At 45.3% G+C, this 17,950-nt stretch overlaps 1 protein-coding gene across 1 annotated transcript in view; it reads left to right on the forward strand.

Annotated features, from left to right (window-relative positions):
• The window catches only part of PTPRJ (protein tyrosine phosphatase receptor type J), a 50,545-nt gene that overhangs the window by 13,893 nt on the left and 18,702 nt on the right, over positions 1-17,950 (forward strand). Inside the window, exons 7-13 of the mRNA XM_044259312.1 lie at positions 2,699-2,956; positions 3,902-4,180; positions 6,190-6,480; positions 10,574-10,705; positions 12,169-12,379; positions 12,492-12,616; positions 14,908-14,995. Coding sequence (XP_044115247.1) covers positions 2,699-2,956; positions 3,902-4,180; positions 6,190-6,480; positions 10,574-10,705; positions 12,169-12,379; positions 12,492-12,616; positions 14,908-14,995 — 1,384 coding nt within the window. The remainder of the gene's footprint in view (positions 1-2,698; positions 2,957-3,901; positions 4,181-6,189; positions 6,481-10,573; positions 10,706-12,168; positions 12,380-12,491; positions 12,617-14,907; positions 14,996-17,950) is intronic.

Consider the following 17,950-nt stretch of genomic DNA (forward strand, 5'->3'; position numbering starts at 1 on the left):
AATTCCCTTAGCTACACATGAAATCAGTTGGGCTTTTGAGATTTTCCTTGTGTGGGTTTCTTCAACTCGGTTGGGTTAAGACATTGCTAATTACTTGGAAGATCTGTTTCCAAAATAAGGAACTGCTACCGTGCATTCCTCAGATGAAAGGTAGTAATTCCTTTTCAACTCTGAATTTTAGATTAAACTGTTGAGATGGGGCCTTAATGTCAACATGTATTTCTTTTCTTCTTTTGAGGATGTTGCTAGTGATGAGGATCACTATGGTGGGGGACCCTGGGTATTGCTTGACTTGCCAAGAACCAGAACTTAATGGAACAATAATTAAACATATTGGGGGTCTGCAGAGTGCTGGGCTCTCATCCTTTATTTAAAATTTTTTATCACAACTTCATGAAGTAGGTACTGTTAACCTATTTTCCAGTGTAGGGAATGGGAGTTCTGTGAGCTTCATAACTGGCCCAGAGTGACAAGGTAGGGCGCTGGCCTCTGTCTGGCTTTGAAGAGTGAGGTTTTCGTGAGAGTGCGGACAAGCACTTTGATATGGTGCGGCCGCAAAGCCATTTAGGACTGCTGGTTGAGGAGAAGGCATGTCCTGTACTGTAGCCTGTCATTGAGTCTCATGAATGGAAATCAAGAAGAGTTCTAACAAGGCGTTAGTCTCTTAGGGGATTGCCATTCTATTATTGAACAACTTATTATTAAAATCAGTATAATGGCATTACAGGCAATTTGGAGAAGGGAAACAAATACCATCTGATCCAGCAATTCCAATCATATATGTCCATATGGGACTGAGTTACCTGGACACTGGGGTTTGTAGTAGCATGATTCACAATAGCTAAGAGGCAGAAGTAACCACGTGTCCATCAGCAGAGCAGTGGATAGACAAAATATGGTATATCCACACAATAGAATATTATTCATCCATAAAGAGGATGAAATCCTGGTACCTTCTACAATGTAGAAAAACCTCTGGAACATTACGCTACATGAAAGAAGCCAGACACAGAAGGACAAATATTATATGTTTCCATTTCCAAGAGGTTCTTGGAATAGGCAAGTTCATAGAGACAAAACTAGATTAGAAGTTACCAGGAGAGAAGAGTTGCTGTTTCATGGGAACAGCGTGTGTGCTGGTGGTGATGGAATGTTCTGGGTATAGTGGTGATGCTGGTGACACAACATTGTGAGTGTGTTTAATGCCACTGAGTTGTACATTTACAAATGGTTAAAATAATAAATATCATGTGTATTTTACCACCATCAAAAGGAAAGGAATTAAGAATAACTCCACTCTTCTAACGCAGCTGCGTGGTTTTCACATCTGTGTCCACGGTCACAGGTTTTGTTTACATGTGATTATTATACAAATCACTGTATTTTGTGGGTGAACTTTTTTTTTTTTTAATGGTCTTCATGTTTTTAGTGGCTGCAGAATGTTTCATTTGGTAGCCAGGGCACAGTTTACAAAGCCCTTCTCTTTTTATGGGATATTTAGATTATTTATAGATTCTTTTATCTTCATAGATAATGGTTTTCTTTTATGGTCTCTGTGGCATCTCTTTGACATCGGGAATTTGGTGGTAGGGAAAGAAGCCTCTCAAAGCTACCTCCCTTTAAGGAGAACACACTTAAAAAAATAAATTTTGGGGGGGGTGCCTGGATGGCTCCGTCAGTTAAGTGCCTGCCTTCAGCTCAGGTCATGGTCCCGGGATCCTGGGATCAAGCCCCACGGCAGGCTCTCTGCTCACTGGGGAGCCTACTTCTCCCTCTCCCTCTGCTGCTCCTCCTGCTTGTGTTCTTGCTCTTACTCTCTCTCAAATAAATAAATAAAATCTAAAAAAAAAATTTTTTTTTTGGAAGGGAGTGCATGCAGGTGGTACAAAATAATGATACCCCCCCAAATGTTTTACAGTGAAAATATTTCTTTCCCTCTTCTGTCCCTTCCTCCACTCAGTTCCTCTCATTAGAGGTGACCTCGGTTCCCAGGTGAAGAGAGAAGTGTGCTGAAAGCAAGGGCAGAAGAGACGCTCTGCTTATGTCCTTATTTCTGGGCCTTGATCTGTGCATTCATATTATATCTGGTTCGGTGTGTAGAGGCGAGGTGGGCAGAGCGGGGTCCCGAGGGACACTTCTCTTCTGAGCCCAGCTCCGAGGCTGGACTGTGTGTATGTGTTTTCCCTTCACCCCGTCCTCAAATTCCCCCCAACCTAGTGAATGTCCACTCTGCATTTCAGCTGTTCTCTTACAGGAAGATGTTTTCTTTTGAGGAAATGATTAAAAAATAAAAGCCTATTTATCAAGATACAGGATACATCCCGAAAAACACACACAGCCTAAGTGCGTGGTTTGATGAATTTTCACACACTGAACCCATCTGGTGATCAGCACTCAGATCAGGAAACCAAACTTGATTTCCACTCCAGAAGACCCCCAACTGGGAGGCATTTTTAGGGCAAAAAGAAAAGACCAGAGAACTGGCAGATGAATTGGCACATTCATCTGTGCTATGGAAGAGCCAAAATTCCTGAAAGAAATGAGTGTGTGTGTTTCTCCCTTGTTTTGGAATTTACCTTTTGTGAACTCATTTGAGGCTTCGATGGCAAAAGAACAGTTCTCTTGACATTTTGAAATCAAGATGAGCATTATAATGGTCCTTGACAGACTTCTTCTTCTCTTCCTTCCTTCCAACCAGACCCCAGTGTGGTCTTTGACATCCGTGTGCTCAGTGTCACCACAACCGAAATGGAGTTGGAGTGGCAGAATACAGATAATGTTTCTGACTATACCTACTACCTGGACATACAGTCCAAGTACGGCTCTAACAGGACATACAGCTCTCACAAAGCGATCACTCTCAAGGACTTGGTTCCAGGCACCTTATATAACATCACGATCTTTCCAGAAGTGGACCACATCGTGGGGAAGTCCGACTTCACTGCACAGTACACAAGTAAGTCTCTTAGGATGCCTGGTCAAGGACTGTTCTCCCCGACTCTCTCCCGGAGGGTGGGACGTAAGCGTTGGCTAAACAGTGGGGAAGGGATCACTGTGTTTCTGGGTTCCCGCTAGAATAGGAAGCTGCTTAAGTGGAAAACATCAGAAAACAGCAGAGATTTTGCTGTTCTCAGTGTTACTACTGAGCCATGTGAACCTGGAATTGTTTTTAGAAGCAGAAAGTGATCTGATAAGCATGGATGACATAACTGTTTCATTCATTCCTTGGGAGTACAGACTAGAGGAGGGTCACCTTGTCATGCTTGTCATGCTTCCATTAGAAGATACTGCTCACATGCGGAGCAGTAAGGAAGGTGTCTTTTTAAAAATTTATTTATTTTTTTTAAGGATTTTATTTATTTATTTGACACAGAGAGGGAGATCACAAGTAGGCAGAGAGGCAGGCAGAGAAGGAGGGGGGAAGAGGAAGCAGGCTCCCTGCTGAGCAGAGAGCCCGATGCGGGCCTTGATCCCAGGACCCTGAGATCATAACCTGAACCAAAGGCAGAGGCTTAACCCACTGAGCCACTCAGGTACTTCAGGTGTCTTGCTAATGTTTGATCTAACTTATATGGTAGACATGGTAGTGTGTGTTATCTTTTTAGTATATTTTTCTCTTTCCTTAATCCGACTTCCAAAACAGATAGGAAATTATATTTGGAAAATATATTTCAGATAATTAAAAGCAGTAAAAAAGGATTTTTTTTCTGAGATTTAATCTGTATGATTATTTTCTGAAGGTCTTTTTGGGAAGAAGACTTCTGTTGTTTGAGTCAGCAAATGTTAGCTTTATTTATTCTGTCCCAAAGGGGTCAGCCTGTTTTTTAGAGGAAGTAAATAAAATAGTCATGGAATTCAGGGCTAATCCATGCCTTTTTTTGTTGTTGTTGTTGAAATGAAGGGCCCAGCATTGTATCCAACATTGAAATAAGTACCAACACCACAGCAGCAACCTTAGTGTGGCACAACTTTGATGAAGATTCTGATATGTACACCTACCACCTTTTTATTAAGAAGGATGGAAGTTCCAGCAATGCAAGAGAACTCATCACGGACATGGGTGTCACCAATGCCACCATCACTGACTTAATACCTGGGTCGGTATACATGGTGGACATCTTCACCCAACTTGGGAATGCAACCCGGTCCCTGTCACCGAGCCGGCAGTCATTCTGTACAGGTGAGTAGCCTCAGGTGGCACTTGGACTCTTTCCTGGGTGGTGCTGACCTTGCAGGTAGGTCCTCTACAGACTTTAATAAGTTTTGTGTTGTACGGAATACACTGATCTCTTTGAGACATCCTATTAGCTTATTAGTGCTGTCTAGTTATTCTTATCATTTATTCACTCAGGGATTTATCAAACAGTTACTATATGCCAAGTGCTGTTAAGTGACACCCAAGTCCCTTCCTTCCTGGAATTTTTATTTTGGTAGGGAAGACAGATAATAAACAAGATAAATAAGTAAGTTATTATATGACAGTTACTGCTGGGCAGAGGGAAAAGTACAAGGAAGGGGGAGATAAGATGTTTATCTAGGGTGCCCCAGTGAAAAGGTAACTACTGTTCAGCAAAGTCCTGAAGGAAGTGGAGCCAGCCATATGACTGTCAGGGCATAGAGCATGAAGGCAGAGAAACAGCCAGTGCAAAGGCCCTGGGGCTAGAGTATGCCCACTGGGTTGAAGGAAGATCAGGAGGCCAGAATGGCAGGAGTGGAGCAATGGGAGCAAAGGGGCAATGGACGGGCAGATGGTGAGGCCTGAGAGGCAATGGGCCAGGAAATGGATACCATCCAGGCTTGTAGTTCATAGTTTGGTTTCCCCACTGAAGAAGATCAAAAGAATATTGTTAAAATGGATGCTCAGCCTTTTCACCTGTCTCAATCCTTATCTCTCAATGTAAATAGTGCTACAAAGAGAAGGGTAGCTTACGTTTAACTGAGGGAGCTTCAAAGAGGGACCCAGGGAGTGTCTTACAGGTGATTCTAAGTGCTTCGGCTCACAGATCTGCTTGGCCCTTTGTCACCTTGGCACCTGTGTACCACCTTATTCTCTACCCCTTTGTACCTACATCTTCTCTTCCTTAGACCAAGCTATGCAAGTGTGTTCAGGCTGATCTGGAAGTAGAGGGTTCCCGTTGGATCAGCCTCTCTGGTGGTGTGGGAGCTGGGACCTTGATGACCTCTGACCTCTCATGGGGAGAGGCGAAGAAATCCTGGCAACTCTGAGTCACTTCTGCTAACTTGGGCTCCATCTGCCTGGTCTGGACACTGACCTTTGTGGTTTGGGTTGCTTCCATGCTGACATTTATCTTAGCTATAATAATTGCCACCGATAGCAAGAGAAAAACGTACATGAGCCTTTATGACTGGAAGGGGCTGGAAGAGGAGCAGTGGCGGTAGGTGTGCACTGGGCAGATGGCTTTTTCAGGCCTCCGGTGAAGCATGTGGGAGCTGCTCCTAGTGATTTGTTAGTGCTTTTCCTGCTGCAAAATACTGCAGCATTGAAGTAGTGATAATACTCTCCCTTAGTACATTGGTACCCAACCCCAAGATCATGACCTGAGCCAAATCTAGAGTTGGAAGCTTAACTGAATAACCAGCTAGGCACCCCTGACACCCCATTTTAAAGATGAAGAAACTGATCCCACTTACCATTGATTATTCAGCATGCTGTGTGTCTGCAAAATACCCTGGCCTTGGGTTTGGAAATCCTGGGGTCCAGTTCTGGCTTTGTTGCTTACCAGTCACATCATCTTTAGCAACTTAACATGACCTCTTGAAGCCTCAGCTGACACATCGGCAGAGTTAATAGGTGTTAACCCTACCTCTTCCAGAAGGATTGTCAGGAGGGCCCCAAGGTGAGATGACGCGGGTGAAGGAGTTGCTGTTCCCCTGCTGTTACGCCACAGCTCGTTCTCACGGAGCCCTGTCATCTTCGGGCGTGGTGACCAGAGGCCACTATTTCATGTAGTTCCGCATACAGTCCTGCAGCTGAGGCTTAGTTGGGTGACTGAGCCAAGGTCGCACAGTTCAGTGATGCCTGATTCAATGTCAGCCTCTGCCTCTTCTACTGGACCGCGTGGCTCTCTCTGCATTACAGATGAGCTGGGATCCTGCTGCTCTCTGAGGGCCAGTGTCCGGCAAGGCACAAGTCCCAGACTCTCACGACGTACTGTCCTTGCTTGGCAGATCCCGCGCCAGTAGCCTTCTTCCACTGCGAAGTGGTCCCCAAAGAGCCAACCTTGATTCTCAAGTGGCCCTGTCCTCCTGGCGCCAACACGGGCTTCCGGCTGGAGATCAGCAGAGGAGCTTGGGAAAATGTGACAGACCTGGAGAACTGCTCCTCAGAGAATGGCACTGAGTACAGGACAGAAATCACATGTTTGAATTTTTCTACCTCCTACAACATCAGCGTCGCTGCCTCTTCCTGCAACAAGACGGCGTCTCCCGCCCAAAACACCTGCCTCACTGGCATCACAGGTGGGCTTTGTGGTGGTGGCGGTGGAGAGGGGGCAGGTGGCATTGTGGTCATTGTGGTGTTCCTGGAGAACACTATCCCAGTGGGTCTGCAAGTGTGGCCTAAAAACCTGTATTTCTTTTTCAATTTCTACTAAAATACTTGTTTTTGTTGGCATAGACTGTTAATTCTATAGAAATCTAGACTTAAAAAGCAGAGTAAGAGGGACTCTTTTTTTTTTTTTGTATTCCAAAAGCTTCCTTTGTTTTATAGAATAATTCATTGCCACGTTTTAAGTAGTAAGTTCCCTGATTGCATTACCAAAACACATTTTCATAGAAATATTCATATATACAGAAAAGTAGAAGGAGGCATAAAGAAACCCACATATCCATCACCACCCAGTTGAACGTTTGTCAGAGTTTGACCAATCTTCTTTCATTTAGATCCTCTCTTCCCTGACTGGATTACTTTGAGATCAGTCCTGGTCATTCTATACCTTTATTTATAAATATATCAGGAAGCATTCCTCCAAGATAGAAGCTCCTTTCCCCTTTCTGACAGAACCACATTGCTCTTACCATCACACTTAAAAAGTGAGAAGTGCTTTTATTCCCTGTGATCACATATCCAGTCAAGATTCCCATTTCCCTAGAATCATTATGGATAAGTTCCCCACCTATTTTGAGGCACAAGGGTCACTTCCTGTCCAGGGGATCCCACTAGTCAAACTTTTCATGCTCATTGTTCTTATTTTTTGTACTTGGAAAAAAAGTTCCTTCCTACGTCTTTGTTTTGTTTTTACCTGTCTTTTCCTTGCAATGTCTTTGCCAACATTATGTCTTAGATCAGCCTGGTGGGTTGGTTTTGTTTTGTGATTTGACTCCTGTATGTGTTTCCTTTCGGGTATTAGAATGTTTCTGGAAATTTTCCAAAGAATCCATGAGTGTAATAATAAGGTAAAAAGGCCTCTTACTTTAGGAACTCTGATTTGAAAGTGTTTGAGTGGTTCTGTGCACAGAGCCTTGGATTTGGACAGGGAGACCTGGGTTTGATTCTGAGTTCTGCCTTTTGCCAGCTATGGGATCTCAGAAGAGCTACCTAACCTCTATGAGACTTATTTTTCTTGGTTATAAAAAACGGACATAATACGAGCTTTCAGGATTGTTATACAAATTAGATGAGGTCTAATTTGTATAACAATACAAATGTGTTTGCAAGACCGCTTGAGAGTGGCCATGTATGGCTGCTCAGGTTGTGCACCACACAGTTCCAGGGGACACCATTCATATGGACTACAGTGTGCATGGGGCTCCTTGAAGTTGTGTAGTACACAACTGTTATCAGATGCCCTGGGTCACACTCCTTCAGGTTTCTGCAGCAGTCTAGAACACAACAGAAATAATGAACCTTCTCTGTAGTTTCTGTTTTTTAGTGTCGTCTCTACAGCTGCTGAGAAACATAAGCCATATCTGACTCCATATCTTTAGGGCTATACACAGTGCCTAGGGAAGAGAAGGAACTTGTCAGAAATAGTTGTTTCTGAAGCTGAACAGTGTGGTAGGTTTGGATAATGACCAGTTCTTTAGTCCAGTAATTCTCTTGCTTTTCAATCTGTACTTCTCTCTTTCCTCAGATGAATTTTTCTTTAAGATTTATTTATTTGTTTGAGAGAGAGAGTGGGGTGTGGGGTGGGGAAGAGGGCCAAAGGCAGAGAATCTTCAAGCAGACTCCAGGCTGAGCATGGAGCCTGATGCAGGGCTCAAGCTCATGACCCATGAGATCATGACCTGAACCGAAACCAAGAGCTGATCTTTCAACCATCTGAGCTATGCGGGTGCCCCCCTCCCGCAGATGAACTTTTATAGACAAAATTAACATATCCTTTATTTATCATAAAGGTGGAGCTGCATTTTTTCTGAGAGGTATGGGATGAGTAATCTTGGAGAACTGGAATGATGGTCTTGTAGTCATTTGTTAGTTGCTGACTCTATGCCTGGGGTGAGGGACACTGGTGAGTAATGCAGACGGGGTCCCTGGAGCTTAGGATTCAGATAAGGGCAGAGAGGGAAAGGATTTCCAGCCCTGCAGGTAGATGAGCTAGCATGCCGCTGACAATCTAGTCCCCTCTGGGCAGCTTACAGGCAAAGAGCTGAGGGGAATCCCCCAGTCTGTGTTGGGAAGCCTGGCTAATTGGTTGACAATTAGACATGGGGATAGCGCCCCCAAGTGGTCACTGCTCTCAGTTACTTGTGAGGTTGTGGAAGCCTGGTTCAAAGCTGTGCTGTCCTATAGAAAATAATAGGAGTCTCTTGCAGCATTTAACATTTCCGAGGGGCTGCATTTAAAAAAAAAAAAGTAAAAAGGGGCACTGGGTGGCTCAGTGGGTTAAGCATCTGCCTTTGGCTCAGGGCGTGATCCCAGGGTCCTGGGATGGAGCCTGGCGTCCAGCTCCCCTGCTCAGCTAGGAGTCTGCTTCTCTCTCTCCCTCTGCCTCTCCCCCACCCACTTGTGCTTGCTCACTCTCTCTCTCTTTCTCAAATAAATAAATAAAATCTTTATATGAAAATTAAAAAAAAAAGTAAAAAGGAAGAGCTGACATTGATTTAAATCACATTTAATATTAAAAACATCATTATAGGGGCACCTGGGTGACTCAGTGGGTTAATTAAGCCTCTGCCTTCAGCCCAGGTCATGATCTCAGGGTCCTGGGATCGAGCCCTGCATCGGGCTCTCTGCTCAGCGGGGAGCCTGCTTCCCCCTCTCTCTCTCTCTGCCTGCCTCTCTGCCTCTCTGTGATCTCTCTTTCTCTGTGTCAAATAAACAAAATCTTAAAAAAAAATAAAAACATCATTATATATTATATATTAAAAACATCATTCCAACACATAATCTACACAAAGCCAATTATTGATGAATTATTTTACATTCTTTTCTCATGCTCAGTCTTCAGCATCCAGTCCGTGATTACACACCTAGCACGCCCGAACTGGGGCTGGTCATGTTTTAGCAGCTGAGCAGCTCTGCGTGGCGCCCTGCTGCAGTGTTTTTGTTCAGTTTTCTCAGTCTCCCTGAATCTTGACTATAATGATGAAAACATTCGAACTGTACGTGGGAGGCAGATTTAGGTAAAGAGAGAGAGTGTGTGTGTGTGTGTGTGTGTGTGTGTAGAAGGATCATCTTTAATTCAGCGTTTTCTTCCTCTTGCATTAACTCAGAGGCTGACTTCAGAAGCTCAGTTCAGAAAGGGGAAGCACATCCTCGTGAAGGTTGTGCATGGAATGTTCCTGCATGGGTTTTTCTGGGAGGGGGATCAGTCGGGTTTCTCTAGGTGGCATTTTAAACCAACTCCAGCAAAAAAAAATGAGGACTTTAGTTTGAAGAATATGGACCAGGAACACAGCCAGTTCTCAGGAGAAAGTGCATCCTCTCCATGTCAGCTTTGCTTTCTTTCTTTTGTTTTTTAAAAGATTTTAATTTATTTTTCAAAGAGAGAGAGAGAGAGAGAGCGCACAAGCAGGTAGAGGCGGAGAGAGAAGTAGGCTCCTTGCCAAGCAAGGAGCCTGATGTGGGACTTGATCCCAGGACCCTGGAGTCATGACCCGAGCCGGAGGCAATGGCTTAACCGACTGAGCCACCCAGAGGCATCCCTCAGCTTTGCTTTCATCCAGGTCTCTCTGTTGCATCATGGTCCTCAGCCAACCAAACCGTCTGGTGCTGTAGCCACGTGGTGGGCAGGTGACTGCGCACAGCTCCCACCTCAGAGTCCCAGACACACAGGCTCTCTCTCGCTCTCCATCCACCCTGGCTCTCTGGGTCAGGATGATAAGATGATAAGAAAGGCAGGTTGTCTTCAACAAACAAGGCTGCTGGGAGCCTGCCCGGGCGTGTGGCTGGGCATGCTGAAGGTGCCGTTGGGCACTGGGGATCTGCCATCTCTGCCCCCTACTTCCCTTTCCTGTCCCTGGCTCTGGTTGTGCTTTCCCTGAGCCCCCCTCCCTGCTCCCAGAGCAAGAGCAGAGCTTGAAGGCAACTCAGCAAACTTCTCCTTAATAATTTTGTTCCTTCTTTGGTTTTAAATGGTGGGTGATCATGTTTTGCTTTGTTCTGTTTCAGACCCCCCTTCTCCAGATGCATCCCCGAATATTACGTCCATCAGCCACAATTCCGTAAAGGTTGAATTCAGTGGCTTTGAAGCCAGCCACGGACCCATCAAAGCCTATGCGCTGATTCTCACCACTGGGAATGGTAAGGAGGGGTCGGTTATGGCTCCAGTAGCCCAGGAGCCATGCCGTGACAGGGGCCCATTCCTCTGCCCACTGAGGCACACTGGAGATACAAACACATGTCTGTTTTTACATTGTCGCCCACGCTTTGGCGCTCAGAAGGCGGTGGGTGAGCTCTTTGTTCGATGATCTAGGTCAGGGTTGACAGACTTTCTGTGAAGGGCTGGATAGCAAATAGTTTCAGCTTTGCAGGCCGTGCAGTCCCTCTCACAGCTGCCCGACTCTGGCGCTGTGGGGTGAGAGCGGCCGCAGAAGGGGCGTGAAGAATGAGTGTGGCTGTTCCATTAAAATATTATTTATCAGAATGGGTGGCCGGCTGAATCGGGCCTGTGGGTTGTACTTTGCTGACCTCTGACCTAGGTTTTTCTTCTCTTTTACAACACAGGATCTTTCAGGTGACAGAATGTTAGTCTGTTAACCAACTCTCTTTCTCTCTCTCTCTCTCACACACACACACACGTGCGTGCATATGTGTGCACACACACGCACCCATGTTATACTAGAGGGTGACTTTCTCTTGAAGGAAAACAGAAAGTGACTTCTGCATTTGTGGTTAAAAACTTGCAGAAATCATCCTCACAGCTGAGAGAGGAGGGGGCTCACATGCTCCTCTTCCCCAGTGGGGCTCCATTACATTCTTTGGTGGGAAGAAGGGTGCGATTTGGGGTTGTTCTTGTTAGTGTTAGCTGTCCTTGTGCAATGCACAAGGCTGCATTTTCAAGGCCACGTTCTGTTGTTGATTCTTTAAACGGGAACAGTGCAGTACTGCCTCTGCCCATTCTCGCAGCCCTGCCCAGGGTACTGTCCTCACCTCCTCGAGGACCCAGAGGTGGAGCCCCTTGTGAGGGGTGTGAGGATCTGGAAGACAAGGACTTTGCTGGTGTCATAAACCCATGGCAAGGTTTCCACAGCGGATGCTGAGATCTCTCAGTCTCTCTGTCTTTTTGTTTTGGGTCTGTTTCAAGTCGTTTTGTGGCAAAGGTTTCCAGCAAAATCCAAGCTTAGACGTTGTTGAATGAAGGAGGAAATATTTCATAGTGACCACAGTGACCAATATCACCCTGTGGTAAGGAGACCACAGGCACTGAGTCGATGGTCTGGCTAGAAAATCAACCCCATTGTATATGCAGTGTGGTCTTGGGCCCAGGTTCTTTTAGCTTTCCATGCCTTCATTTTCCCACCTGTAAGATGGGTACAGTAAACCATTGTGATGAGACTGTTGCCAGTGTCTGTCGTTTAGTGCACAGAGGTTAAGTAAAGCAGGTACAACTTAGTTTAAGTGAAGCCTGATGGAGAGCACACGTGAGAGATGGGAGCTATCGTCATTACCGCCCAGCATCAATGTCACTATTTAGATACGTGGGGAATGGAAATCTCTCTCTGCAGTCACTTTCTTATGACTTTCTTTCTGTGTGCCTTTCTTAGCTGTTCAGCCATCTGCAGAGGTTTTGAGATACACGTATGAGGATTTCAAAAACGGGGCCTCAGACACTTACGTGACATACCTCATCACCACAGAAGAGAAGAGACGTTCTCAGGGCTTGGCTGAGGTCTTGAAATATGAAGTCGATGTTGGGAACGAGTCAACCACACACGGTTATTACAACGGGAAGCTGGAACCCCTGGGCTCCTATCGGTAATGCCCTAGTGGTCCTTGCCCTCTGGGGCCGATCCTCGTGAGTGCGAAGTTTGCACACCACGGTGGTGGCCCTGTCTCAGCTATCTCCTTCCTTCTTGTCATCCCATAGGGCTTGTGTGGCCGGCTTCACCAACATCACCTTTAACCCTCGCAATAATGGACTCATAGACGGGCCCGAGAGCTACGTGTCCTTCAGTCCCTATTCAGATGCAGTGTTCTTGCCCCAGGATCCAGGTAGAAAAGAACCACAGTGCTCTTAACATCTCAGTGGGGTTTTGCTTCTGGTGTGGACAGAAGGCCGCGAGTCTGCACGCCTCCCTCCATCCCTGGGAGGGCTGGTCTCTCCTCTCAGAAGCTGAGAGGTCTTGTGGCCACCGAGGGCCACATCTGCTTCCTGGAAGGACACTCCCCGCCCTGCCCGCCCCCAATATCTCTCTCCTCGGCCCATTGCCCTTCCACTCTGCAAACACATTTAGTCCTTTTTCTCAGAGTGGTCGTTCGTGTGCCCACGTGCCAGGCTCCATTTGACGTTAGTGCATGGCACCTTCAAATGTTAGGGCCAAAGGAGCCGCAGAAATGTCTTGTCCAGCTCCTCTCTGAGACAGGAGGCTGTGAAGGCCCAGAGAGGGGCAGTGACTTGCATAGAGGCAGGCCTGACACTCCAGCCCCAGACTCCTTGTCAAGCACTCCTGTCCTTTGTCACACAGAACAAAGTGATTCTGGAGCCTCAGGGACCCAAGGGAATATATACCTTACCTTCAGGCCAGCGGCAAAATGATCCGCTGTTTGTTAGTGTGTCCGGTTTTTACACTTGATAGTTGTTGGCTTCAGGAAAGAAGCCCCAGGAGCCAAGTTCAGGGAGCGCCCACCCCCTCCCTCAGTAATCTGATGGGTTTTCTGTCACTTGAGCACAGTGCTGTCGGTATGTCTGCTCATTGGTGGGTATTAGTCTCACAGAGTTAGAGGTGGCAGGAACCACAGGGAACATTTTTTCTAGTGGTTTTTAAACAGCGGTCACTCCACCAAACAGGATCCAGGTCTGAGACCCTCCCTGCCCCCACCCTGCCTCCACAAGAGCGTTTCTGCCTGGTTTTCTACTTTATATATTGGGCTACTGCATGCAATTTCATCTGAAGAAAGACATCAGCAGTAAGAACAACTCGAAAATCATAGAGAGCCCAGTTCCCTATGTTTGCAGTGGAGGAACCCCGGGGGAGGGGAGCCGTGACTTTCTCAAGACCAGCCCATTGGTGGTGGGCTAGGGCGGAGGAACCTGGATCCCAAATGCCTGGGCTAATTTTATGTCCAAAGATATTTAGCGCGCGTACACACACACACACACACACACACTGGTTTGAAAACTCTGGGCCAATTGTGAACATCTTTTTTTTTAAAACTTAATTTTTTTCACGTGTCTGTTAGCCATTTATATATATGTCTTCTGCCCCCAAACCACATTGAGATATACCACCTTACACCAGTTAGATCGGCCAAAATCAACAGAATGGGAAACAACAGGTGTTGGAGAAGATGTGGAGAAAGGGGAAGTCTCCTACACTGTTGGTGGGAATGCAAGTTGGTGCAGCCACTTTGGAGAACAGTGTGGAGATTCCTCAAAAAACTGAAAATAGAGCTTCCCTCTGACCCTGCAATTGCACTACTGGGTATTTACCCCAAACATACAGATGTTCTCAAAAGAAGGGCCATCTGCACCCCAGTGTTCATAGCAGCAATGGCCACAATCGCCAAACTGTGGAAAGAGCCAAGATGCCCTTCAATGGACAAATAGATAAAGAAGATATGGTCCATATATACAATGGAGTATTATGCCTCCATCAGAAAGGATGAATACCCAACTTTTGTATCAACACGGACGGGACTGGAGGAGATTATGTTGAGTAAAATAAGTTAAGCAGAGAGAGTCAATTATCATATGGTTTTGCTTATTTGTGGAACATAAGGAGCGATGTGGAGGACATTAGGAGAAGGAAAGGAAAAGTGAATTGGGGGAAATTGGAGGGGGAGACGAAGCATGAGAGACTGTGGACTCTGAGAAACAATCTGAGGGTTCTGGAGGGGAGGAAGTGGGGGGTTGGGTGAGCCTGGTAGTGGGTATTAAGGAGGGCAAGTATTTTATTTTATTTTTTAAATTTTTATTAACATATAATGTATTATTATCCCCAGGGGTAGAGGTCTGTGAATCATCAGGCTTACACACTTCACAGCACTCACCATAGCACACACCCTCTCCAATGTCCATAACCCAACTGCCCTCTCTCAACCCTTTTTCCCCCGGCAACCCTCAGTTTGTTTTGTGAGATTAAGAGTCTCTTATGGTTTGTCTCCAAGGGGGTCACGTATTTCATGGAGCACTGGGTGTGGTGCATAAACAATGAATCTTGGAGCACTGAAAAAATAAAATTAAATTAAAAAAATAAAAAATTTTATTTGAATTCAATTAACATATCGTATATTATCAACTCGTGAGCATCTTCTGAAGTGCCTCCTGTTTGGACTTTTCCCAGGTGTCATCTGTGGAGCAGTTTTTGGGTGCATCTTTGGTGCCTTGGTAATTGTGGCTGTGGGCGGCTTCATCTTCTGGAGAAAGAAAAGGTGACTGTTTATGTTGGTGACAATACCCTACTTTTTAAGGGACTTTTTTTTTTTTTTAAGATTTTTATTTATTTATTTGACAGAGACACAGCAAGAGAGGGAGCACAAGCAAAGGGAGTGGGAGACAGAGAAGCAGATTCCCTGCTGAGCAGGGAGCCTGATATGGGGCTTGATCCCAGGACCCTGGTATCATGACCTGAGCTGAAGGCAGATGCTTAATGACTGAGCCACCCAAGTGTTTCTAAGGGAGCTTTTTACAATGGAAAATTTCAGACAGTCACACGATTTGAAGGACCAATGTTATGTGCCCCGACCCCCATTCCCGTCATCCACACTCTCCACTGCTGGCCAGTCCTGCTTCCCCTCAGCCGCCCCGCCATCAGGTCCTGGTGAACACTGCCGTGTAAGGTGCTTCCTCAGAACTGTGCCTTCTGGTTCCGGAATCAATGGTGTGGTGTTAAGAGATTTCACTCTCGAGTTAGCTAAGTATGAACACATGGGTGGTCTGACTAGCAGTAGGGAGCTTTGCCGGGATGTCTAGGAGACTCTGTGATGTGACACTGAGTGTTAAATAGATACAGTGTGTGAGGAGTAAAAATAGCATCTCTGTTTTGAGTGCTTCCTGTGTAACTGGATTTGTGTTTTCCATCAATTCTCATACTCCTGGGGCTCTAGGAGGCAGGTCTTGAAAGCCCCATTGCAAGGACACACAAGCTGAGTGTAGGAAGTGTGGAAGTGAACTTGAACCCAGTGTTTGCAATTCATTGCTAGCTTTCTTGTCTGACCATGTGTGGGGCAAGTGAAGCTTGTGAATCTGCAGGCATTCATTCATCCTCAGGTGCTGCCAGCCAGGGAGTTTCCTTCTGGCTCAGAGTCCTTGAAAGCAGCCATGCCAGGGTCTTCTGCCGCCATCTTGCCCTGTTGGGTTGACAGGCAGATTTTAAATGTGTGTGTGTGTGTCTGTGTGTGTGTGTGGAGGGGCTCAAAACAGCTTTATTGTTTCTTGTTGAAATAAGAGTTATACATGCTTGTGGTAACAAACAAATCAAAAAACAAAGCAGAAAAGAAAAAGAAGAGCAAAGGAACTAGATAATTCATAATCACAGCTTCTGCACAAAACTACATTTCACATTGATATCGTTGTGAAACTCACAGATATGCACACACACACACACACACACACACAGAATCATATTATGGACATCATTTTCTAGTCTGGACAGCTTCAAATCTTCTTCATTTTAAGTAGATACAGAGTTTCAACTGTATGGAAATTATTCAATTTTCCTGATGTCTTCAGTTTATTTTATTTTATTTTTTTTGTTATAGTTAGTTAACTTGTCTCTAAATCTTTGGGCACATTCATGATTATTTCCTTAGGCTAAATCCCGAAGTGGGCAGTTTGCTGACTCTTTGGGTATGGTGCCTGTTTCCAAATTTTTTTTTTTTTTTAAAGATTTTATTTGTTTGAGTAAGAGAGAGAAAGAGAGAGATAGAGAGAGCATAAGCAGGCGGGAGGGGGACAGGGAGAGGGAGAAGCAGGCTCCCCACTGAGCAGGGAGCTCAATGATCCCAGGACTCTGAAATGATGGCCTGAGCTGAAGGCAGATGCTTACCCCACTGAGCCCCTCAATTTTTTAAAAAAATTTTTTAATTTTTGATTTTTTATAAACATATATTTTTATCCCCAGGGGTACAGATCTGTGAATCGCCTGGTTTACACACTTCACAGCACTCACCAAAGCACATATCCTCCCCAATGTCCATAACCCCACCCCCCTCTCCCAACCCCCCCTCCCCCCAGCAACCCTCAGTTTGTTTTGTGAGATTAAGAGTCACTTATGGTTTGTCTCCCTCCCAATCCCATCTTGTTTCATTTATTCTTCTCCTACCCCCTTAAGCCCCCATGTTGCATCACCACTTCCTCATATCAGGGAGATCATATGATAGTTGTCTTTCTCCGCTTGACTTATTTCGCTAAGCATGATATGCTCTAGTTCCATCCACATTGTCGCAAATGGCAAGATTTCATTTCTTTTGATGCCTGCATAGTATTCCATTGTGTATATATACCACATCTTGATCCATTCATCTGTTGATGGACATCTAGGTTCTTTCCATAGTTTGGCTATTGTGGACATTGCTGCTATAAACATTCGGGTGCACGTGCCCCTTTGGATCACTACATTTGTATCTTTAGGGTAAATACCCAGTAGTGCTATTGCTGGGTCATAGGGTAGTTCTATTTTCAACATTTTGAGGAACCTCCATATTGTTTTCCAGAGTGGTTGCACCAGCTTGCATTCCCACCAACAGTGTAGGAGAGTTCCCCTTTCTCCACATCCTCGCCAGCATCTGTCATTTCCTGACTTGTTAATTTTAGCCATTCTGACTAGTGTGAGGTGATATCTCATTGTGGTTTTGATTTGTATTTCCCTGATGCCGAGTGATATGGAGCACTTTTTCATGTGTCTGTTGGCCATCTGGATGTCTTCTTTGCAGAAATGTCTGTTCATGTCCTCTGCCCATTTCTTGATTGGATTATTTGTTCTTTGGGTGTTGAGTTTGCTAAGTTCTTTATAGATTTTGGACACTAGCCCTTTATCTGATATGTCGTTTGCAAATATCTTCTCCCATTCTGTCAGTTGTCTTTTGGTTTTGTTAACTTTCCTTTGCTGTGCAAAAGCTTTTGATCTTGATGAAATCCCAATAGTTCATTTTTGCCCTTGCTTCCCTTGCCTTTGGCGATGTTCCTAGGAAGATGTTGCTGCGGTTGTGGTCGAAGAGGTTGCTGCCTGTGTTCTGCTCAAGGATTTTGATGGAGTCCTTTCTCACATTGAGGTCCCTCATCCATTTTGAGTCTATTTTCGTGTGTGGTGTAAGGAAATGGTCCAATTTCATTTTTCTGCATGTGGCTGTCCAATTTTCCCAACACCATTTATTGAAGAGGCTGTC

The sequence above is a fragment of the Neovison vison genome, chromosome 7, assembly GCF_020171115.1.
Source record: "Neovison vison isolate M4711 chromosome 7, ASM_NN_V1, whole genome shotgun sequence".
NCBI lineage: Eukaryota > Metazoa > Chordata > Mammalia > Carnivora > Mustelidae > Neogale > Neogale vison.